The sequence below is a fragment of the Epargyreus clarus genome, unplaced genomic scaffold, assembly GCF_041222505.1.
Source record: "Epargyreus clarus isolate Ecla_fem2 unplaced genomic scaffold, WU_Ecla_fem_2.2 ptg000015l, whole genome shotgun sequence".
In the NCBI taxonomy this organism is placed as follows: domain Eukaryota; kingdom Metazoa; phylum Arthropoda; class Insecta; order Lepidoptera; family Hesperiidae; genus Epargyreus; species Epargyreus clarus.
Genome location: NW_027332223.1, coordinates 13,287,650 through 13,312,758, shown reverse-complemented (window position 1 = coordinate 13,312,758; position 25,109 = coordinate 13,287,650). Strand labels below are relative to the sequence as shown.

The window sequence follows — 25,109 nt, the reverse complement described above, 5'->3', positions numbered from 1 at the left end:
CAGACTACACAATATATAATTGTAAAGCCCGCTCCACAGTCTCGTGAGAACGCGAGAAAAGCACGAGAAACGAGAATGTGGAACCTATACGAAACGTTTTTCTCGCGTTCTCGCGGAGATTCTCGCGAGAATATAGAACTGGCTTAGAAAAAAAAAAGAAGATAACCACAACATATTTGCGCCGTCTCAATGTTTTTACATACCATCCCACGCATGTTTCATACCAGTCTCTCGTATAGCGATGTCGTAACAAATTTCAACTTCAACGATAATTTATTTATTTTTTTGTACAATTTCATAGATCGATATTCGAGCCCAAGCCTTTTAGAATGGCGAATTTACAGTACAACTTTTCTAGGTATATTACAATATTTCATAAGTGTCGTGTGAAGCTTTATTATGAAAATTTAAATAATAATGATCTATGTTGACACAAATATCTACTTGAAATAAGTTTATAACGGAAATTTAAAATAAGAAATCAAGACATTCTAAATTGATATCTCGAATGTGGATTTTAGGGACATAACCGAATACTCAATCATACCACAATCATACACCGAAGTATTATGGGTTAAAACTTGAAAAATTTGTAAAGTAAGGACTACTTATAAAAAAGTTTAATACATTCTATAATGAAAAGAATTTAAAAATTATAAATATTTACTTATTATTATAATATATTGTCTTTGTATTTTTTATCTGTTGTTTATTGTCTTCTGTTTAAAAATATATTTTATCTGTGAAGTATGGTGACGTTTCCGATCCCAATAAACTGCGACGAGGAAGATTGGTGATAATTTATTGAAAACCGGACAATTTTGCGAATCTGGTGTAGTATTCGTTGTTGGTGTTTGATTATGTGGAAGCTATTGATGCTTCAATGTGACTTATGATACTCGTCGTTTGAACTGTTGGTAGAAAAAAAGAACCACATCATGTCTGGAGTGGCGAGTGTAGTTTGCGCATTGGTACTTTTGACGCCTATTACAGCGTTTTATTTACCCGGTCTAGCTCCAGTGAACTATTGTCGAGCCGGTGAAGATAATGGAAAATTCTGTAAAGTAAGTACTTTCTACTAAACAATAGTATACTAGTAAAGTGCGTAAAATGCGCCTAGCAACCGAACCAAACTATGGAAATAATTAACATCTAACTAACCGACGTGTGCTATCGATAAGGACATTGATAAAATAGTTAAAAGTTACTAAAATGGTACGGTATATTGTATTATATATGGTACAATTTAGTTGTTTATTTATTGTATTGCTTCTTAGTATATTTCACAAAAATGGTGTCCAAAGACATCTTCAATAGTGATGCAATTTCGAATAACATTTATAAGTTTGCATATAAATGACCTCATCAAGTTATTATAGATAGTGAACCTGTACTAATTTGTCTATGTCAAAAACATGTGTAACATGAATATATTAAAATGTAATTTGAATCAATAACTTGAGTATTTTTTTATTTTAATGCACATAATCTGTTTTATTTTCAGAATGAAATACCCTTATATGTCAATAGGCTCAATACAGAAGAGTCAGTGATACCATTTGAATACTACCACTTTGATTTCTGCCTCTCCGAGGACATAGAGTCACCTGTAGAAAACCTGGGACAGGTTGTGTTTGGGGAACGAATCCGACCGAGTCCATATAAAGTGAACTTCCTAGAGAACATAGAATGTAGAGCTGTGTGTACCAAAGAGTACAAAGGTTCGGATCCCGAGTCGATCAGGAAGTTGAATCTTTTGAAAATGGGAATGGCGTTATACTATCAGCACCACTGGATCATTGACAACATGCCGGTCACATGGTGTTACCTGGTCAACGAAGGTGGGAAGATCTACTGCAGCACCGGATTCCCAATGGGTTGCCAAGTGCGAAAAGATTTGGTAAGTAATTAAGAGACAAGTTTTTTACTAATTTTCTGTAGTGGTTTGTAGTTGAATAAAAGTTAATGATATGTCATGTTATCCTCATCCGGTTGGAGATCAAATTAATGAGGGTATAACTAAAATAAATTAGTTATGTGTTTTTCATTCCTTATGAAATAGGAAAATGAGTATGTACTGATGCGGATAATAAGTCATCACCACAACCCAAGGTCAACCAATTATGTAAATGTTTTAATTTATAACATGATGACAAACAGTCAGATAATAGGGATCCTACCTAATTTTATTTTTCAAAACCCATGTTATATTGGCATAAAGTAGGTACTGAGAAAGTTTCAGGCCGTGTGTATGAGCTGTTCTCTAAAAACAAGTAAAGAATAGGTTTGAATAGAATTTGCTATTTGGCCCAGGAAATAAGGATAACAATGTGTTGTAAAAATTTTAAGAAAAAAGATACTCAAACATTGCACAGTGCATATACAAAATATTATAATGTACTCTAGTTATGTGACTAATAGAAATGAACTACTACTAATTTTTTTTCTTACAGTTCAGTATGTCAAGTGTACCAAATCTCTCAGGGCAAACATTTAGTATGCCAATTGGTATAGAATGCATGCATTGACCCTATGCTAACTGTGCATATGACCATTTGTAATCAATACAAAGAGCATCTTACAAATGAAAACAATATTTATTTTTATTGATTGGGTGACTTTTTCTAATTGAAGTTCAATGATTTCATTGATTGAGTGACTTTTTCCAATTAAAGTTCAATGATTTCTGCCAAAGAAGAATTTTAACTCACTGTAATCATTGGAAAGAACATATAAATATGTGAGAATGTGATATTAAGTGATCAATTGTTATTTTATAAAAAAACTTTCAACTTAGTTGGAAGCAATTACAAGTATTCTATACTATTATTATTATTATTTATGTTATTGTCATGTCCAGGACACTTGCACACCCATTGTGGACACTACCCCGAGTCAAGTGAACACCTACTACCTGTTCAACCATGTGGACATCGAGATCACATATCACAGCGGTGGGGAAGAGGAGTGGGGCGTGGGCTTCGGCGACAATGGTGGGCGGATCATTTCTGCTAAGGTAATGTAAACTGCTACCTCTACACTATAATTTATTTTTTATAACATAGAAGCAACAAATAAGCATGCAAACCTTAAGATAGGCGGCTACTGCCGTCAATTAATATACTTCTGATAAGTATGTGTGCCTTACTATAGTCTACTTAATACTAATACTTTGAGGTTCTTTCACTACACTGCCTATATCCTTTTTTCTTGCAATAATACTGTACATTGTTTTATATTCATTTATAAAATTATCAATTACTTAAGTAAGAAATGATGATATTATTATTTTTGAATGAAGTGCATAATGCAACAATTGTACTGCATATATTGTGACTACAAATACAGTTTATCAATTGTTGTTGTGGAAAGGATATTAAAATATAATCTAAAAATACATAGCCTTCATTTCTTATGATAACTTATGACTGCTTAACTGGTAATAACTACTTTATCTTTGAAAAATTATTCCATACTCCCTTTTCAGCTTGGATTTACAAAATGGACTTTGCTTTTTTTCTAGTTAGCTATAATATATGATAAGCTTGAAAAATGTCAGCTATTAAATCACAATAAATCAAATTTTTATGCCCCTTCTAATTTGAATTGTTTATTGATAAGAAATAGAAATAAATAGGCATACAACATATATGTTAGCTACGCGCAATTAAGTAAATCTATATATGAAATTCTAGCATTTGTAATTCAAATTCTATCCCGGAATCGTTGATTGTATTTTGATAGTTTGTTTGATGTAAAATTTGGGGTGGTTCAGACCTATCGGTGACGTGCGCTGTTTTTGAAATGTTTAGTCCTTTTAGTTCTTAACAAATATTATTTTAGACCTTCTTTTTTTAAATTACATAAAAAAAAGTTCAAGTAAGAACTTTTCAGCCTCTCAGCAACTTTCATTAATTTTTAACCCAAGTCCTTCCAATAATTTTTAGTAGACTAGTGTCCTTAGTCCTAATAGTTCCATAATCATGGAAACATAACACCATATCAACATTGCAGGTGAAACCAGCCAGCATCAAGCACACAAACCCCAAGAACCCAGACTGTAGCAACCGCACGCCGCTCGAGATCCGCAATACCCTCGGCAAGGATGAGTCGTTGTCTGTTGTGTACACATACAGCGTCACCTTCAGGAAGAACAACACCATCAAGTGGTCCTCCAGATGGGACTACATCCTTGAGTCCATGCCACAGACCAACATCCAGTGGTTCTCCATACTGAACTCCCTCGTGATTGTGTTATTCCTCAGTGGCATGGTCGCTATGATTCTGCTACGCACCCTACATAAGGATATCGCTAGATACAATCAAATGGAATGCGGGGAGGATGCTCAGGTACTTTTTTAGATATGATGTATGTATTCAAAACCAGCAAGCAAAATAATTGACCTACTTGAAAACCTTATTAAATTTCACATAAATATAAATAAATCTTGTTCACTGTTGTATCGCTTTATGGGTTTTATATTGATTGTATAAAAAACTATTATTATATTGTTACTTACAATATTCTAGGAAGAATTTGGTTGGAAGCTTGTGCACGGCGATGTATTCCGGCCGCCGCGCCGCGGAATGCTGCTGGCTGTGTTCCTTGGTTCAGGAGCTCAGGTAACGCTTTCGTATTATTATTTTTCTAATTTTGTTTCTATTTGTTAAAATAAGTTATAACCAAATATTTATATTTTTGATTCTTGCATGCCTTGATTTACTTTGTTAGCGGTTTGTGATTTCAACAAGCTTACAATCTTACAAGTTAAATTTGACCTACGGCTTGGTATCAGACTGAGCTGAAATTTTGCATGCATATATAGATCAGATGACAATGCAATATCATTGTTTGTTTGAAATATTATTAGAAGTCATGTTTCCTTCAGAAACATCATCTTCATCCTGTACTCATTGTTTAATTTTTCACAAGTTGTTAAGGTTTTTAAGGACAAGCGCTTTAAATATGTTATGGAATGGTTATGTTGTCCACGAAGAGCAGCGGTGACATGATTACTTGCTTATTTATTTACATATGTATAATTTGTATTGCGTGCAGGTGTTCGGCATGACGCTAGTGACGCTGGCGTTCGCGTGCCTGGGCTTCCTGTCGCCGGCGAACCGCGGCGCGCTGATGACGTGCGCGCTGGTCGCGTGGGTGCTGCTCGGCGCCGCCGCCGGGTACGTCTCCGCGCGCGTCTACAAGAGCTTCGGCGGACGCCGCTGGAAGAGCAACATCCTGCTCACCTCCATGCTGTGCCCGGGGTTAGTAGCGCGGCAATGTTTGTGATCTACAAAGTGGCGACGTAAGTTGTGACGTCACTGGTTTATTTCCCAGTACAGTAGGGTTTATGATGGACAAAGTGACGTTAAACAATTTTAATAAACGATAAAATAGTCTCAGATGTAACCGAGCTGATTGATTTCCATAACCATTCCATAAGCTATATGTTCATGAGGAATTTCTAGGAACTAATTAACAATTCTGGACACATGTCTCTCTCATAACTTGGGGAACCTCATAGAAAACTGTGCATCATATTACTCCAACGATTTATGGAATGATATTACTATGCTTAAGTTTACATTTACACAATATATTTTATATCAGACAAATCAATGGCCTTCACAAAAATGTGATGGTTGATTCAGATTAGATAAATGACAAGACAAATACATTAGTATTACGAGTATATGCTACATAAATAAAAAGGTTTTGATACATTTAAGCCTAAAAATAAAAATATATTTACTGTATGCTGTACTATTGTGACTTATTGTTAAATTGCACACTTTTTGTTTTATAAGATTAGAGTAACAAAATATCTTGCAATTCACATGATGATAATATAATTGGAATTTGTCACTGCCGACCACGGACATCTGAAATTCGCCATATACTAACTATAAAACAGGTTCTACTTCTTTAGATACAGCCTTCAAGGTTTGTGGTTAGCTTCGAAATCACATATTAGTTGCTACTTCTGAGGACAGTTGTCATCCACCGAAACGCAGAACTGATTTTTACTGTGTGTCGAAGTGGTAGTAGCTAAAGTGCCATATGATTTACGAAAAAGGATTTTTTAGTATCTAATTTAAAAAATTCAATTTCCCCTCAGTGTGGTGTTCTCGCTGTTCTTCATAATGAACCTGGTGCTGTGGGGCAAGGGGTCCTCGGCGACGGTGCCGTTCTCGACGCTGGTGGCGCTGCTGGCGCTGTGGTTCGGCGTCTCCGTGCCGCTCACCTTCATCGGCGCTTACTTCGGCTTCAGGAAGAGGGTCAGTCGCCTTATTATTACTAATAGATTTTTAAAATTCAATACATACACCAAACTACTGAATCGTCCATCTTGTTTTTCCATCGAAAAGCGCACCGAAAAGTACTTGTCTACGTGACAGCTAGATTAACAGAAGTGATGTGTCTAACATTACTTTTGCACCTGTATCATTTAGTTCATGTATTGGAACTTTGGAAGCATAAAACTCACATGCAGGTCACAGCGTTAGTGGTCATTACTGTCAAAGAATCCCAAACAGGATATATCTGGCATAGGCCACAGATACGTTGCTACTTCTGAGTCCCAAGTTAAATACATCTATGTTCATATCTCTACCTTATTAAAACTTATTTCAAATCAAAGCAAATACGTACAATAGAAATAAATGAGAAATATTTTTATGTTATTAATTGATTAAGGCCTAAGATGTGCCACGCTTGCCTAGAAGTAGCCTTGATTTGAAGACTCCTAGATTATATTTATCGGGAAACAGAAGCCGGATACAAACACTGTAGAAGTGAAGATAGAACTATTTACATTGTACGTCAGTCCTATAGCATATTGGAGGGATATGCTCTTCCAGCCATTAACGCACTTATTAACGAATATGTTCAACCGTTCCCAGATCCTCGACCACCCGGTGCGCACGAACCAGATCCCGCGGCAGATCCCTGAGCAGTCGCTCTACACGCAGCCGCTGCCCGGCATCGTGATGGGCGGCGTTCTGCCCTTCGGATGCATCTTCATTCAGCTGTTCTTCATCCTTAACTCTCTGTGGTCCAGTCAGGTATGGATTAAACAATAATATTGTTAAACTTCGGCTTGTATCTCTATTGTGTTGACGTATAACTAATGATAAGGCAGGTCAAGCTCAATGTATGTTTGGTCTTTCATCTATTTGATGACTGGTAATAACAATTATTTATGAGGACTCAAATATCGAGACTTGATTCAATATTTTGCTATGATTGTACATTTAAATATTTTGAATTATATAGAAATAGTGGCTGTCTCTTGCTTCTTACTTTGGGTATAAGTTAAAACTAATTAGTCAAAAACACATAACTACTGGGCTACAATAAAGTATATGAACAGTCCAACTACAGAGAATTCTGACTTCAAAACCTTTTCCTATGCTGAATTAAAATCAACATTGCCATTGTTACAGATGTACTATATGTTCGGTTTCCTGTTCCTGGTGTTCGTGATCCTTGTGATCACGTGCTCGGAGACGACGATCCTGCTTTGCTACTTCCACCTGTGCGCGGAGGACTACCACTGGTGGTGGCGAGCGTTCCTCAGCGCGGGCTCCACCGCCGGCTACCTGTTCGTGTACTGCTGCCACTACTTCGTCACCAAACTGAACATCGAGGACGCCGCGTCAACCTTCCTATACTTCGGTTACACCTTCATCATGGTATTCCTGTTCTTCCTACTCACCGGCACCATCGGCTTCATGGCCTGCTTCTGGTTCGTCAGGAAGATCTACAGCGTGGTGAAGGTCGATTAGTTAGTGCGGTTTAGATAAGGGACAGTGCGTTGGCGGTGCGGCAGTGGTGTCGTCGTGCTGTTGTTGTTGGCTCATATTGATCAAGATTTTCAGTGTATAGTAAGTTTAATAACAGTTCGAGATTTTTAGCCCTAGAAAGTATCAATATTTGCAAGCTGGATACCTTGAATTGTTATTTCAAATTTTTATTATATCTTAGGAAAGGAAACTGTTTTTTTTAATAATAATTTTAGTAAATTAAAATAGTATACATAACCTTGTTTATTGTAATGATAAAATCACATCCTCAAAATGTAAGCATATTTTTAATTCATCCTAATCAGAAAGCAGAAATCATTTTTCTTAAATGATCAAGGGAAGCCATATTCCCAGTGACGACGAAAGGACAAGTAATACTGCCGTACCCAATGTGATTAATGTATAAACTTTATATCCTAAATATTTGATAGTCACACGAGCGTGTTTTTAGATATTCATTTATTTGCCTTTATTATAGTCTATATTTATGATTTTACTATCTGTAAATAAGATTGAAACTAACATTAAAATATATTTATTGCGTAACCATGAGGCGGCATTACAGACCCTGCACAATAAATTAGAACTAATTTACGAGTTATTTTAAAAATATGATGTATACAAAAAATATGTTTTGTTAGAGTAGGTAGTACTTAACCACACTTCAAGTAAAATATTAATAATCACTTAATAATTGGATATATTTATAGAGGTTACTAACGAAATTTAAATTTACTTCTCGTTGTGAAGTGGGTTTTGTATGTTTCTATGTCGATGTTTTAAGTAAATGGAAAAAGTTGTTTGAATGTTTGTCTCACTTTAAAGTAATTCAGGTCCTTACATGCAAGAATGCATGTGGTAAATGTTTTAATTCAATGACCTGAGCGTTTGATGAACTGTATAATAGATAGGTATAGAATTTCCGAATGTACATGACACTTTAACATCAATTTTCGACTAAGACAGATCCTTGTAGATTATTTTAAATGTGCATTTACCATCCCCCTTTATAACAAAGTATATGCTGTAAGTTGTATGAATTGTGTTTAAACGGCTATAATTAATGTATTGATTAATCTTGTCAAGAAGAAAATCACAGGACTAACATTAAATTAATATGTGTATAGGTGAAAGCTCTTGCCTTTAAGGGCATGTTATTATGTATTTCCTCCTAATTATCTATTATATATATATATGAATTATTTAAAATGACGAGAAGCAATATTGTATACTTATTCTGAATCTGAACAGATAATATTATCGACTATCAAAGTATTATTGTATTGCATCATTAGGCATGTATTGTAATATTTTTTACAGTAATTGTAATTAGTTTAGAATAACTTGTATGTTATCTTTCTGCTATTTGTTTTCATAGAAGAAAGCTATGATTTTTTACTTTTCCAAAATGTTGCCAGACTCCAGAATATTTACTATTTTCGTTTTCAATATAAGACAGTCGACCCTAAAATCAGAAATCTTTAGTTAAAAATATTGTGTAGTGCGGATATTAATTTGGGAAATGAACTGGGAACACTGTGAGATTGAATTGCTAGTCGCTCACTACCCCACACGTGCATAAACTTCGCACTAATATAACTGCAAAGTGCAATATAGATGCTACGTGTTGAACCTTGATAATAGCCACCATCACAGATACTGTGATGTAAACCTAATTTGAATCTTGGTCTCTGTAAATTTCTCTATAATCAGTACAAAATTATGTCATTGAGGCATTTTTATCACACATTCACTTGAGTGACCTTCTGCAAGTTTATTTGTACTTTAGTTTTAAGATGTTTTAAACTATGCTTCGTTTACTGGAACAGTTGATTGTAAACAATAAATTAACTATTTTATAATTGCTTTTTATTCGCCACAAACCTATAACACAGCCATCGATCAGGTGTAAAAATAATTTATAAATTTAAAAATACAAACAATGAACCCGATTTAGACATTTTTACATGAAATTTACATTCAAGTAATCTCTAGCTATTTATCACAGTCCAACAGACTGTGATAATACCCTGTATAAGGCAACATTGACAGTAGTTAATAATATAATATTATTTAAAAAGCATGCTTTATAAATAATACAATAAAATTCAAATATACACAATAAATTTAAAAATCCTGGTGCCTGCCTTCATGCATATATTCGAATATAGAATAAATCGGGATAAGTACATACACAGAATAATAAATAAAAATCTTCAATTACTATCACTACTTTCTGAAAGTTCCGCTTTATCTTTTGGGAGAATTGCCTTCTTTTTAAATGGTTTCCTTTTTCGATCGATTGTTGTTTTTCTGAATATTTCAATAGCTTTAAGTTTATTCTCTAGAATATTTTGCATATCTTTCTGCCTTTGAGGAATGATTTCCTGATATCTATCAGTTTTTGGAACATTGATTTCGATAGCCCCTTCTGTTGTGGTAGACACATTTTCAACAGCAACAATCTTTTTCTTCTTGCCTTTGCTAACTCCTGATATACTGGTTCCTGCAGTACTATCTGTTTTCTTGCCTCTGCCTTTTCTCTTCTGCCCAGCTTTTAATTTAGGCTCTTCTGCCTGGCCAGTATCGCCTTCTGGATTCATTTCTAAATTTCTCCCTTCAGGATCCATTTTTTGAACAGCTGCTTTTACTCGTTTACTCATCTGATCCTCCAAAGATTGGAATTCGATTTTTTTCTTGAAATAGTCGTAAACAGTTTTTTGAGTTTTGTTTTCGAGCATCCTTTTCAAAACTGGCTGCACTATTACATCCAATTTATTCTGTGACCAACCAAATTTGGCTTTTGCGTAATCGCGTAAAATAGTTATGTCTATCTTACCCCACGTAAATTTATCTTCACTTTTTTCAACGTTAGGATCCAAGTATGCTTGAACAACCTAAGAAAAAATAGAAACTTAGAAATTATCATGATTACTTACTGTAAAGCAAAAAATCATCTAGAATGGTAAAAATTGAGAAAGCCAAACAACAAAACCAATCAGTCCATTAGTATACAATGAAGTAATATCAAATCTATTGGAAGTAATTTAACATATTGGCATAAACACTTACTCGAACACTGGGAAAGTCGTCACCCAACGTAACATTTCGCAATTTTTTCTTCAGAGTTATATTGTCTGTCCTCTTTCCCGCTCTGACCCAAGTTTTGAACTCTTGCAATCCAGTAATGATCTTTTCATATTGTCCATGTTTAGAGTCCTCCTTAAGTAACAGCCTTTTATTAAATGGGAACGAAGCTAAAATCTCCATAGCTGTTACAGGTCCTACTCCAGCAACTCCTGTGGTATAATCACTTCCAACTAGTAAGGCGAGCAATATAAGTTGCTCCCTAGACAAATCTGCAATAAAATATGCATAGAAATGAGTTTTTTATGATCTGCATAATTAGGATATTGTGAGTGCGTTGGAACGTAACGCATTTGCCATGCATGCTAATGCTGTGAAAGTATTTATTAACTTACACCTATGTTTTAAAACCTTGCACCAAACATATCAAATTGGTTTGGTGCAACACTTATGTAAGTATGTGGAGACACTTACTAAAAGATTTCTCGATCCTCTCGCTTAAAAACTGCAAAACATGTTTTTTCTGGTTGAAGAAATTCTTGTAGACAGTTTTGCCACCAAAAAGCCAAATATCACTATCATCGGTTATGGTGCCATCTGTTAGATTAACACTCTCAAGAAATGCACATTGAGCTTCTGCCTCCATTGGGGCTACTATGTAAGGAATTCCGAAAAGTTGAAGTAATTCTTGTGCATCTCTCGTCATTTGTTCTGTAATATTTCGGCCAATGCGTTCCATTCTCCCTTTCTCTTGAAGTAAATTGGCTTCTTCAGTTTCAATGTCAGCTACCATTGATCTTAATGTGTCGGTTGATATTGGCTCTTTAGGAGGTTCTTCAGACTTATCAGTCTCTTTACTTATTGGGGTTTGATCCACAGAATTGTTTTTAGCTATATCTGTATTGTATTTTGTAGAAGATTGTTTTGCTTCATCATTTATGTTTTCTTCAATACTCTTAGTTTCTGGTGTTATTTCCAAAATCTTCGTCTCTTTTTGTACATTCTCACTACCCTTGTTTATCTTATTAGTTTTCACCTCAACAGGTTTTGGTTCGATAGTAGTAGTCACTTTCGAAGCATCAACATTCTTAATTTTGCTACATATATTTAAATTAGTATCTCTCTTTTCAAAAACATCAGCAAATATGTCATCTTCTATACTATCTGGTACAGTAAGTGTTAGTTGTACGACAGGTTTTGTTGGTTTTACTTCTGAATCTGATACTTCCTCAAACTCATCACTACTAGATTCTGACTGGTCAGAAATATTAGAAACAGGCTTTAGTTTTCCAGACTCCACCACAATGTCGTCTGAACTTGTATCCAGAGTAATTACGTCATTGGCAGGTTTTTCAATGCAAACTACTGAAGATTGTGTCATGTCCATATCAACATTAGTGTTTATATACTTGTCTACATCAGACTCACTACTGTTGTTATCTTCTACTTTTATCTCAACTGGTTTAGAAATTGATGAATTCATATCATTGACATTTTGCGACTGTTCGTCCTCCTCTGAAGACACATCAACTTTATCAACAATAACGGACTTCTCATGATTAATTTCTTCGATAATTTCATCAATCTTTGGAAATTTTGTTTTACACTTACTACCTTTATTCTTAGAAGTAACCATATCATCAATTGTTTTGTGTGTAAAGTCACTAAATTGCATAATATAAGCTTTAGCGGTAGAATAATCTGGCTGCTCAAATCCATCACAATCTTCAGAGTCACTACCAACATCTGAGTAATCTGAATCAGATTTGTATGAAGTCCATGAATCATCAGTTTTAGAAGTACAAGCACTAGTATTCGGTTCTTCAACACATTCTAAAGACATCTTAATAGCTTTTTCTAGATCTGCTTCTAATTCATCTTTTTTAATTACTTCTTTTTCTGTGTTGTTCGATTCACTATCACATTCTAAGGACATTTGTATTGCCTTTTTTAGGTCATCTTCTGATTCATCTTTTATATCATGAACTTGTTCAGTATTAGCTTCACTTTCTTTTAATGATTTAGCTTCTTCCCTCTTTTTAGCATCAGCTAAGGCTTGCTGTACATTACTTATTAGTAGATACCGTGTAGTATTATTGGACGCAATGCGGCGCGTGGGTAAGTTTTCAATTTTCGTGTCAATACCTTCTTCATTAAGTAATGATTCAAGATCATTAAGAGACATCCCAATATCACCCATTTCTTTTTCTGTTTCCTCAAGACATTCTTGCACTTTTCTTCTTTTAAGTAACCTCTGCATCTAAATTATAACAAAAAATAAATTAGAACATCCATACTTAGCATTGTTTTTGCCAAAACAATACGAAACATGTCTCCAAATATTAGTACTTACCTGAAAATCTGAAAAATTATCACTCTTCTTTGGCAATGTGTGAAGTTTACCCCAAGAATTCATTTTCCTTGTTTCTTTAAGTTCTACCAGTAAATCATATTTTTCTTTTACTGGCATATTTTTGAAGTTATCTGATTCAATATCTACTGAATGCAAATCAACTGTGGAAGCACTTGAATCTGCCTCTTCCTCAGATCTGAAAATTATCATAAAACTTAGATTTTTTTAATTTGTATGTATAAGAATATAGAGCATCAATGTCTCACATAATTCATCGGCATTATAATAAGAAAGCTGATAGAATTTGCTAGTTTCCTATTTTTTCTTTTACTTAATTTAAAATACATACTCAGATTCACTTTCTTGCTCCTTTTCTGGTAATGACGGTAGTTTGAAAATATCATCAGTTTGCGGTTGTGTTGTATTTTTGTTCTTCTTGGGAGATATTTGGTTACCCAGTAAAGATCCTATAGCAGTCTTTTTGCCGAGCAACAGAGCTATTTCTCGTCTCAACCTCTCTGATTCCGAGTTGTATTTGGTTTTGTTGTCTTGACGTTTTGCCTAATAATGATGTAATGATATTAATGTAAATATTGATGTTGTAATGATATTAATAAAAAGTAGGTATGGTAATAGTAAATATGTATTTACTATTACCATACCTACTTTTACTAAGAACTAAGTAACTTACAATAGTTTCCCTTTTTAATTCAGGAAACCCACCATCAAAAACAAAAACTGGTTTTATTCTGAAATAGAGTAATTTGCAGAGCCGTTGAAACAACCCCATGAGATGAGCATTTGGCAGAGGAGCACCTTTTGCATCCTGGTACCCTTTTACAACCTGATGCAACCATATTGAAATATCTGCAAAGGTTTAAAACATCAATAATATTGTTACTATAATAAGAAAAACATTGAAGATGTTGTCAAACGAAACATTAGCCTACCGACGGCCAAGACTTTGTTCTCCAAAGACTCGACGGGCACCGGCTTGCCTGCGGGCTCGATCAGCCTCCACAGTCCAGTGACTCCCATCGCGTGCGATTAAATTCCAGAACAGATTTTTTGTTTTAAGTAATGTATATATCAGTGTACATAATAAAGGTCGTTTCCCACGAGATCTCCGGTCAATCGTCGGTCTCTTCCTCACACATCGCAACCATTTCGCTCTGTGAACTCGACGTTATTTATCACGCACACAACAACAGTACGAAATGCCGGCAGCTACTGGCGCATTCGTACGTAAGTGTTCGGTTCAGTACATACAATATCAAATGTTTTACTACGCCGCGACGCCCACTCTTTCCCACACTTTATTTTCTCACGCCCCGTGCGTAACCCCACATCCTATGACCGGCTGTCTGTCTGTCAGTCGGCGCGCTGTAGTCGGCCGACCTCGTATCGTATCGCATCACTCGATTTTATTCGCGCGCGTGTAATCGACAACACGCTTGCACATCGCTCCGTGTCTATGGGTCGTCTTGACAGTTCGTATTTCTAGCGTTGTCGTTTATAAACTCGAATAAACACAATTTTTTATCAGTTTTCTATATCAAATATATTACAAATAGTGTTCGTCCAATGTTTATTACGTGATAAGAGGCGTTTATCGGTCGTAAATAATAAACAACGAGCCTGGGAATGTTGGCTAGACTGTCTGAAAATTCTATCGTCGAACAGGTGTTTTTGAATGAAATGTGTGTTACAGTTCCCATCGTAATTATTTATTTATGGTGTCGTGAATAATACAGAAGTGTATCGATCGAGAAACAAAAGCCACCCTTGATTTCCAAGAAAGTGCATCGCAAAAACAATCTTACAAAGTGTCAACATAGGGGTGATAACAGGGGACGCCACTGGTGACAAGGATCCCCCTCGCACGATGTCGCTCGAAGGCAGACCGGGCGCCCGCCGCAGATAGGAGCATGGGAACGTCGCCATATGCGGGCAATTTATAAATCGATACATAATGAAGTGGCAGGCGAGGTGAGAGCGAGCCGTGGCGAGCATGCCGCATCAGTACGGCGCGGGCGCTGGAGGCATGGCGCAGGGCCCGCCGTCGCCGCCGCCGCAACACGGCGCGCTGTACCCGCGCTATGCCAGCGCCGCGGGCCCCGGTGCCGGTGCCTACCGGCCCGAGGAGCGTCGCCTCACACGCGAGGCCATGGAGCGGTACCTGCGCGACCGCTCCGACATGGTCGTCGTCATCCTGCACGCGAAAGTCGCTCAGAAGTCGTACGGCAACGAAAAGCGATTCTTCTGCCCGCCGCCCTGTATATACTTGTTCGGCGACGGGTGGCGGCTGCGGCGCGAGCGCATGCTGCGCGAGGGCGAGACCGAGCAGGCGGCGCAGCTGTGCGCCTTCATCGGCATCGGCAACTCCGACCAGGACATGCAGCAGCTGGACCTGAACAACGGCAAGCAGTACTGTGCCGCCAAGACCTTGTACATATCAGATTCAGACAAGCGGAAACACTTCATGCTCTCAGTTAAAATGTTTTATGGAAATGGGCATGACATTGGCATATTTAATAGTAAAAGAATAAAAGTAATATCAAAGCCCTCGAAAAAGAAACAGTCACTAAAGAATGCAGATTTGTGCATAGCGAGTGGTACTAAAGTAGCATTATTCAATAGACTGAGGTCGCAGACCGTTTCAACAAGGTATCTTCATGTGGAGAATGGTAACTTCCATGCCTCCTCGACGCAGTGGGGAGCATTCACAATCCACTTGCTGGATGATAATGAGAGTGAGTCTGAGGAGTTTGCAGTGAGAGATGGATATGTTCATTATGGGTCCACAGTGAAGCTGGTATGTTCTGTCACCGGGATGGCATTGCCACGTCTCATCATCCGAAAGGTATATTTCTATATATAAACTCAATCAATAACTTACAAGTTATAATAATAATGATAAAAACCAAAAGTCCATTGTTGTTGTGCCGTAAATCAAATTAATTATTAGTAAATAATCTCTTATAATTAATTACAATTGTCTATGTATTTTTGTTTATATTTCTTGTTCATTTGATAAAGATTTATACTTCACATTCAGTGAAATGAAGGACATTTTGGGCACAAGGATGTTTACCGTCTCATAATTAAATTAAAAGTAATTAAGGCAATAAAAAATTAGTAAATAAACTGACACATCTATGATTGCGGTAGTGACCACTTATCATCAGATGTATGCTTATTTTCAGCTTTCTTATAAAAACTATCTTTGTTGTTGATTATATGCCTACCACTTACCAATTTTTATAATGGAATTAATTTAATGTAAAGCAATTTTTATGTATAACAGATAGACCAGGAAAGTAGAAAGGATAGAGATGACCAAGAAAGTACAATAACAAAAACATCAGATACACTGGTATACTGCCAGATGCCTATAATGCCAGATACTCAAATCATAATCTCTAATGCCAATACATCCTCCATTTCGTCTACCAAAGATCAAAATTTGACAATTTTTGCCTATTAGAAATTGTCTTTCGATCTTTGATACTCAGCAATTGGATAGGTTACTACTAATAATGTTTATAAGTAGTAGTATGACCGTAGGTAATGAAGCACTAATCCAAAATTAGTTACCCACTAAAAAATTTAATTCTAAGTAATTAACTAAATTGAATTACATTATCTTATTAAATGATTTTTTTTACTACCCTTATGTAATATTTAACAATTTCATTATTTGATTATTGTTCATTTGCAACATTATCTTGTTTAGGTTGACAAACAAATGGCACTACTAGAAGCAGATGACCCAGTGTCGCAACTACACAAATGTGCTTTCTATATGAAGGACACAGAGAGAATGTATTTGTGTCTGTCACAAGAGAGGATCATCCAATTCCAAGCCACTCCGTGCCCCAAGGAACCGAATAAGGAGATGATAAATGATGGAGCATGCTGGACCATTATATCAACAGATAAGGCTGAATACCAGTTCTATGAAGGGATGGGACCTGTCAGGTAACTAAAATTTATTATGAGTAGATTTTTTTATGTGACTCCCTGACTCTACATTGTTTTTCCACTTTACACAAAAGCTCTATATGTTTCCAAAGTCAGAAGTTAGCCCATCTTGTATTCCGTAAAACCTAAAATCTAATTTGTCTTTGATTTAGTTTTGACATTGTTTACAAAATAATGAGACTAAGCAGTAATTTAGGCAGCCATTTTAGCCTCCTATTTAATTTGACATTTCTATTTAACAGACTTTTTTCAGCAGCTATTAGTTACAGCACTTTTTTCTTTATTTAAACAAGCAATAGCTAAATGTTTAAACAAGCAATAGATAATTGATTATTTAATCACATTTATTACGTTTATTACATTAATTTATATTTGATACATGCGTTATTAGAGAAACCAAACATTGTTCATTAAAATTAATCAATTCGACCACTCTGATTTGAACAAGAGTTTTCTTGGACAATATCCAACAAGTCACTAATTTTACATAAATGTTAATGCATGTGCACATTGCAGTCCAGTTTGTACACCGATATCGCAAGTGGTTCCATTGAGGAATGTGAATTCTATTAAAATCTATCTGTAGCGAAATCTGAGAACGAGCTATAGCCAAAATAATACGTATTTTTAGAACTATGGACTATATTTAAAAAATTGCGGACATACAAAGTTACATTACATAAATATATTTACGTAATTAATAGATAGCGGTCGAATACAGAACCTCCTTTTTTAAAGTCGGTTAAAAAGAAAATTGAGGATGTAAAAGTGTCAATGATTAAACTTTGGAATAATGTTCTATTTTATTTTTATTTTCAAACATTAAAACTCCATTTCATAACAATTCGCTGCATAGAAGTTTTCCCGAAAAATATATATTAAAACCTGTCATATTAGACATGATATCTACACGTTGCCTTCTAACAAACTCGTCACAACTTCAAGGTAGCGAAGTCTCTATTACAAGCACATAACTTATTCAAAGAAGTTATCAAGGATAGATAAAGAAATGTTTAACGTTGTAGCTACTACTATTTAAAGAATCACAAAAAAGGCCCATTTCCTAAAATTACTAGGTTAAAGATGTTTTTTTTTTTCACAAATAAAATTGTTGTAAGACTTTGTCATCAATAAAATAAGCAGAAAAAACGTTTCAATTTCTCAGCAAGATCCCGACGGCGCGGTTGTTTGTGTAAGAAACGGAAAACAAACGTACAGTCCACCTAATATTAAGTTGTTACTGCCGCCCGTGGACTTTAGTAGCCAATCCTAAAGGGGATAATCGTGCCTTTCAACCAGAAATGAGCGAGGTCGAGCTCAGCTACGTAATTAAACTAAGAAATGTGCTATAAAAATACATAGTTACACTGCGATCCTTAGCTCGCATCCAGAACTTCAATCTCTACATCGTATTCCTCCAGACATGAGCTAAGCTAAGCTAAACAAATGAAAATGAAGCAATTCTATTGGTGGTCTCGACACACATCCATAGCTTAGCAACCTCGTACATCTCTGGTGGAAACGCAACTTAAACGCCTTAGCGATTAAATATTAAAAATCCGGGGGGTATTCATCCCCTTGAGAATTTGCCCGGGCAAAGAGGGTACCCTCGAGACCCGAATAATCCCTAATTCCCTACCTACCCCCATATTGCAAACGCAGAAGCGGCATATGAGAGACCGGTGGGTATGAAATTCCATCTTGCTGATTAAATGTAACATTTCTTAAGTCTTTGATTAGGGTTTTCAGAAAATATATATTACCAGTTCAACGCGAAGCCTTATCATAATACAATCGTATTTAAATTGAAAATCCAATTCAAATCGGTTCAGTTCTTTCCAAAATACCAAAGTACACCGACAAAAACAAGTATTTTAAATATGTTTTCTGCGCCGTATTGAGTAAATAAGCACAGCTTACGAAACATTTACTGTGTTTACAGGCACTTTTAATATTAATTACTTAATTTCAACGATAGTTTTTTCTCGCCGACTATAACATACTCATAGTCAATGTATAGTTTTGTTTTCTCACCGAATCACAGTCGGCGACAGGGCCCAGGGAACTCGGCAGTTAAGTGCGTAATGACACGTAATGACATAACGCAGTGCGTGCGACCGATTCAAGACCGTAATTGCTTAGGTATAGCAATACAAATAAATAAAGATGAATTACTGTTTGTCTCTTCCTCTAATACGCATGGGAGCAGATTTTTTAATAAAATTGGTAACTGGTCACTGCCGCCCATGGACATCTGTAACCAACTCCATATAGAACACTGGTTCCATCTAAAACCTATCACAGATGCGTTACCATTCTTGAGGAGTATAATAGTCGCCTCATGTAAGGCAGCATACATCTAATCTAAACCCTTTCACCGAAACGCGATTGCTTCACCGCGCTACATCCCCCTCGAATTATAGTGGTTCTACCACTTTTAAAAAGAAGCAAAGATATTTATTATACTTCTGGCCTCCCTTACTTGTACAAATAAAGTTGTGTTTAACAATGGAAGTCATTTTTGCCTGTGACTCTCAGATTTTTATATTATGATGATTTAATTCGAATTTTATTGTAAATTGAGGTCACCTTAGTTTTTATTACTGATTTGTTATGTTGTTACAAAGATTTTATTTTAGTATCGTTTTGCTTAAACTCTATATAGTTCTTTAAGTTACCTTACAAGTTAATATAAATGGAAATAGGACACAACTAACGTATTATCGTTTGTCATACGCCGACTTCAAGACGAGCTCTGTGTTCCAACTTTGTGAAATAAAACATTTCCTAATCGCTCGTTTGCAGATTTACTAATCAACTTCGAGTAATCACAGCACCCAAGGACATCTATTGCCAACACTAAATAGGATAAGAGTTTTACTTAGTTAGGTTGACTAATCGGAACAAAGCTAGGACACGTTGTCACTTCAGACCAGAACATACTAATGCAAATTAGAATAAATTCAATCGAAATTCGAAGGTCTAATGACGGAAAATCTACTATTGTATGATGATGACGAGAATCTCTAGAATATGATGTGATTGGTCTAAAATCTTCTAAATGTAGTCCGGTCTTGTCAGCCACTAGTCTAAAAAAAACCACGAAGCGTTCTTCTACTCCAGTCTTGTCAGCAGGTCACCAGTAACACCAGTGCCTTTAGTCCACTCGCTGAACTTGAACGGGGGTGGCGACGTGGCGATGTTGGAGCTCGCCGGGGACAACTTCACGCCCTCGCTCCAGGTGTGGTTCGGCGACGTGGAGGCCGAGACCATGTACCGGTGTGCGGAGTCCATGCTGTGCGTCGTGCCGGACATATCACAGTTCAGGGGGCAGTGGCTGTGGGTTCGGCAGCCTACTCAGGTAACGTATTATGTTTTAATTTATATCGAAAATGATGTATTTGTTTTCGTGTCGCAAAATGGCATTTTTGTTAAATAGCCGCTGACATGGCATGTATATTTGTAATCATTCAAAATACGTACTTAGTCTTGTATAAAGGAGGCCTAGGCGACTTTTTGAAGCGATAGAATTGCAGAAACTGCCGTTATACAGTCGAAATATTGTCGCTTCAATCCCGCCCTACTTGATGTCGCCCGAAATAGTCGCACGTTAATTGAACGCGCTACTGAATCGCCGCAAAAAATCGAGGTGGACGATCACCCTAATACATTATATGACGATCTCGCTGATGTTGATTCTAAAATGTGTGGGAATTAGTCGAATCTTTTATAAACAGTCGTACAAGCTCGGTATAATGTCAGATGTAAATATTGCCAAATCGTGTTTCTATTGCAATACTTGTTTCATTATTGATCTTGTTTTGAATGAATTTCTATTATGACGAAGAAGGTCATTACTTCCATTAATATCATCATGTTGTATTGGTTTGTCGATTTTGGTTCTGTTTTTAAAATTAGGTATCCTTTGATGCGTTTTAGAAAATTATGATCGATAAGAGCGAATTTTAACAACACTGACACGATAAAGTTAGCTAGTAAATGTCGCAAATTTGGCAGAAAAGGAATTTTAAATGTTTTTTTGCATATCTTATAATTTTTGATACTATACATATGTACCTACTAATCATTAGTACAATCATCAGTGGTATTTTTTAGTTCTACAATAGTTTTACTCTTGCATGTATGTACACATTGATACATCCGGTCTTTTTAATTGTTTTTTTTGTTAAACACGTACGCTAAACAAAGAAAAACTTTCTCAGTTTATACAAAAACTTATTTTTAACCGACTTTTATTTCGTTCATTTCATAATTCCTAAACAGTAAACATTTTTTACCGATAACTGTTTACAAAAACGCAACAAACATGCAAACATTGTCAGAACTGCTAAAATGCTACATTAAAGTAACTTTACTTAATGTTAAGTTGAAGTAACTTTAGTATAGTCCGCGTCTAAGTGCTAATCCGCTCTGAAGTTGTTGCGAGCGGATGTAGTTACACAATTTGCAATGGCGACGCGAGTCATTTCTATATTCAGAGCGGACTAGCAGTTTTACGCGGACTATACTTTGGTAACGTGCAATATCCAAGGAGTATCGCCAGTAACACGCAGCTTGTACACTTCAGGTGCCGGTATCGCTGGTGCGCAACGACGGCATCATATACGCGACGGGGCTGACGTTCACGTACACGCCGGAGCCGGGCCCGCGGCCGGCCTGCGCCCCCGTGGATGACGTCATGCGGCCCGAGCCCGCGCCCTGGCACGACGCGCACCGCCTGCCCGACGCGCTGCAGTAGCCCGCCGCTGCAGGTCGGCCCGCAGTCGGAGCTCACGGCTGCAGGCTCACCTGCAGTGATGGGTCAAGGCTGCGGGCTGACCTGCAGTGGGAGTTTACGGCTGCAAGTTGACCTGTAGTCAGAGTTCGCGACTGCAGGTTGACATGTAGTGAGAGTTCGCGGCTGCAGGCTGATCTGCAGTAAAAGTTCGCGATTGCAAGCTGACCTGCAGTGAGAGTTTGTGACTGCGGGCTGACCTGCAGTAAGAGTTCGCGACTGCAGACTTCCGACCTGTAGTGATAGTCCGCGAGTGCAGGCTTCTCGGGCTGCAGTACCGAACATGTTTTATACGTCTAGATTGAAATCGTATTCACACTACAATTAGTGATGAATCGCCCATACGTACAGAGTTGTTTGTGATATCCGTATTATAAGGCATAGAGAGCGTACGTGTACATTGTAAGCTAGTTGTCTAGACGTATAAAATTACGTTTTACCGATGTCTTGTATCTAGGTATATTGTAGACACGAAAATCCAAAGATGAACTATGATGTACGGAAAGTGTTACCCGTGAGCGGGCGACGTCCGTAGTGGCGAGCGTGCGGAGTGTGAGCCGAGCGAACCATCGGTGAGTGATTTGGACATTTAAGTAGATTCGATTGTGCCTCGCGTCTGCTTGTTGTAACCTAGTCCTTTTATAAGTGGCCACCCTTGAGTTTTTTTGTTGCATATAAGTCTGAGATTATCTTAGCGGTGTTGGAGCGATTAAAATGATTCACTCTTTAAATGAACTACAATTTTTCAGATAGATGTATACTTAAAGACATTTCAATGAGACATGAACCATGAGTGATGTATAAATAAATACAGTCGCAGTCTTGTTCAAAATATGATTTGCTCCCGCGGGCTTTTAAAACCTTTGGTCTATTTCTACCCTCAAATTAACTTACGCGTATTTTTAGGACGTCTTGTCGAAAATATGATGATACGAATATTAGGACTATATTATAATAAGCAGACTATATTTTTTACAACGGTCTAGTGCCACACGCGCACAAAAATCGTGAAAATAGCACTATGTTGGTGAAAACTTGCATATTCGCAAAGCGAAACGTGAATTTATTTTGGAAACTTGTGAGTTTTGTGCCTAAAATAATAATTATCGATATAATTACGTTTATTCAGGAGATTATGACACCAAAATGCTATTAAATAGATTATAGCACATGCAATGATAACAGTTTTTACACTGTAAAGTAATAAGTAAAGAACTGATATCCCATACACTATTTAATTTTTAAGCTTTATATACATATAAATTACAGGATAAAATAACATATTTATATGTACAACTATAATTATTGCCAAAGGCAAGTGTCAGACAGAAGAGCCGTCGGGCAAGGACCTTTTACCAACGTAAAAATGTATTAACGAATTGACGGAAAACATACAAAGTCCATGTAACGCACGCCAGCGTCTTGCATATATTTTACGCTGCATCAATGTCTCGTTCGCCTATCGTCGCTTCTGTTTGACCTGCGTCTTACACACCTGTTTTATTATTTACTCGAAAGCAATTAAACCTAAAATTAAAATTATACATTTAATCGGTGCCTATTCCTGTATACACTTTTAAGAATATCCTAATAAATGAAGTAATGATTTCACCAATCAGGAATATTGTTCCTAAGCTGGCATTTAGTACACCCATTCAAAAATTAATTGTAACTTAATTTGTATCGCAAATAGATCTCTCTCTGCTCTAATATTTGTTTCTTTGGGGCCAAATAGCGTTAATCCATGACGAGTCATCGTGTAATAGTGAAATAATGCAATACATTAGGATCGTAAGTTAAATAAGCCTGGTATCAGTAAGTGGTGTGTAAACAAACAATTTGTAAACTATTCTCGAAATATTTGGTAATATTGAGAATTATTTGAGATTACGTTGCCGTTTTTTCTTAAATTGTATTATTTGTATGTATTCATTTTGAATCGGTTTTTGTTATAATAAAAGTATGTGTTGTAGAAACGTTACGACACGAATTCAGATTGGCTAACACTGGTGTTCTTCAGGCAATTCCCCGTACGCCGATATAATATTTCAACGTTCAATTAGAGCTCTAAGCTAAAGTGTCTAATCAAAGCCCTGTTTAGGGTAACACATCAGTTAAATGTAAATTGTAACATCTTTCTGCCAAGTATCAATGTCCGTTCTTGACAATGTTATATTTGTTCTAGAATAGAGTGGTACAACTTAATTATATTAATGATTTTCAACTACATACAATGCGGAAGGTTGTCTATTCGGTACGTAATTGATTCGAAACATAATTTAACCAAAAAATAAACGGTATAGTGAAGAAATCAGTGCACGCGAGCTTATTTCGACGTGTCGTGACGTTGTGTAGCTCGATACCTACTGTTATCTCTGTACGTATGTATATTTGCCGAGATTTAATGAACAATTTAGATAAGTAGCTAGACTTAGTCCATAGTACACTATATTATATAATTTTAGATAAACAAACAATTGAAATTCTATTTATTTTACGCGAATCTAATTTTTGTACAAGGTTTTTAATTTGGAAATACGATTTGATGTATATTTATAAAGTGTGATTTTCGAACATTCCATGTGGGAAGTGTAATAAGAAGTACAAAAAATTAATATTTTTGTAGCAGAATTACAAAATGATTTTACGGAATTGCCGATGAATATGGTAGCTACAGTATTAAGAGGACTAGTATTAAAATTAGAACGGACGTCAATTTATATGAATAATAAGATATATTGGTTGGAGAACCTTACTCGTGCATTTTTATCGTTCTACATTTGGTATTTCTACATGAAAATGGTCATATTTGAGAAGGGACTGCTGTATATTCATTTTTACGGTGTATATACATTTGTACAACGAAAGCTCATGCTGGAGCAGTCATTCTAAAACATGAATATTTTAATAAAACTGAATTTAGATAACTATGATTTTTATTCACAAAGATCTTCCCAATTAATTGCCCTCACACTTTTCTAACACGAACATCTATTTTTAAGTACATGTCTTTACATTTTTTTTGTAAGAAAACAAATAGTCAACGTAAAGCCAAGTACTGACACTATTCAAATATATTTTGCA

General features: G+C 36.2%; 3 protein-coding genes across 4 annotated transcripts; 2 read left to right on the top strand and 1 right to left on the bottom strand.

Annotated features, from left to right (window-relative positions):
- The first annotated feature begins 732 nt into the window (after positions 1-732).
- On the top strand, positions 733-9,543 carry TM9SF2 (transmembrane 9 superfamily protein member 2). The gene is made up of 9 exons (XM_073080949.1): positions 733-1,064; positions 1,505-1,900; positions 2,861-3,016; positions 4,015-4,350; positions 4,531-4,623; positions 5,060-5,265; positions 6,120-6,279; positions 6,904-7,065; positions 7,447-9,543. Exons 1-9 carry the CDS (start codon positions 939-941, stop codon positions 7,786-7,788), a joined length of 1,977 nt encoding a protein of 658 aa, XP_072937050.1. The 5' UTR covers positions 733-938; the 3' UTR covers positions 7,789-9,543.
- On the bottom strand, positions 9,544-14,602 carry mus201 (rad2 superfamily protein mus201). Its single transcript, XM_073080948.1, has 7 exons — positions 14,197-14,602; positions 13,938-14,113; positions 13,596-13,807; positions 13,247-13,442; positions 11,368-13,153; positions 10,879-11,165; positions 9,544-10,703 (listed from the first exon to the last, which is right to left on the bottom strand). Exons 1-7 carry the CDS (start codon positions 14,282-14,284, stop codon positions 10,023-10,025), a joined length of 3,426 nt encoding a protein of 1,141 aa, XP_072937049.1. The 5' UTR covers positions 14,285-14,602; the 3' UTR covers positions 9,544-10,022.
- Positions 14,603-14,632: 30 nt separating this feature from the next.
- Su(H) (recombining binding protein suppressor of hairless) lies at positions 14,633-24,952 on the top strand. 2 transcript variants are annotated; one of them, XM_073080950.1, is made up of 4 exons: positions 14,633-16,109; positions 16,983-17,227; positions 20,363-20,591; positions 21,819-24,952. In XM_073080950.1, exons 1-4 carry the CDS (start codon positions 15,258-15,260, stop codon positions 21,987-21,989), a joined length of 1,497 nt encoding a protein of 498 aa, XP_072937051.1. In that variant the 5' UTR covers positions 14,633-15,257; the 3' UTR covers positions 21,990-24,952. The 2 variants fall into 2 exon arrangements, with proteins under 2 accessions (XP_072937051.1, XP_072937052.1); XM_073080951.1 differs by having other exon boundaries at positions 14,638-16,109; positions 20,366-20,591.
- The last annotated feature ends 157 nt before the right edge of the window (positions 24,953-25,109 follow it).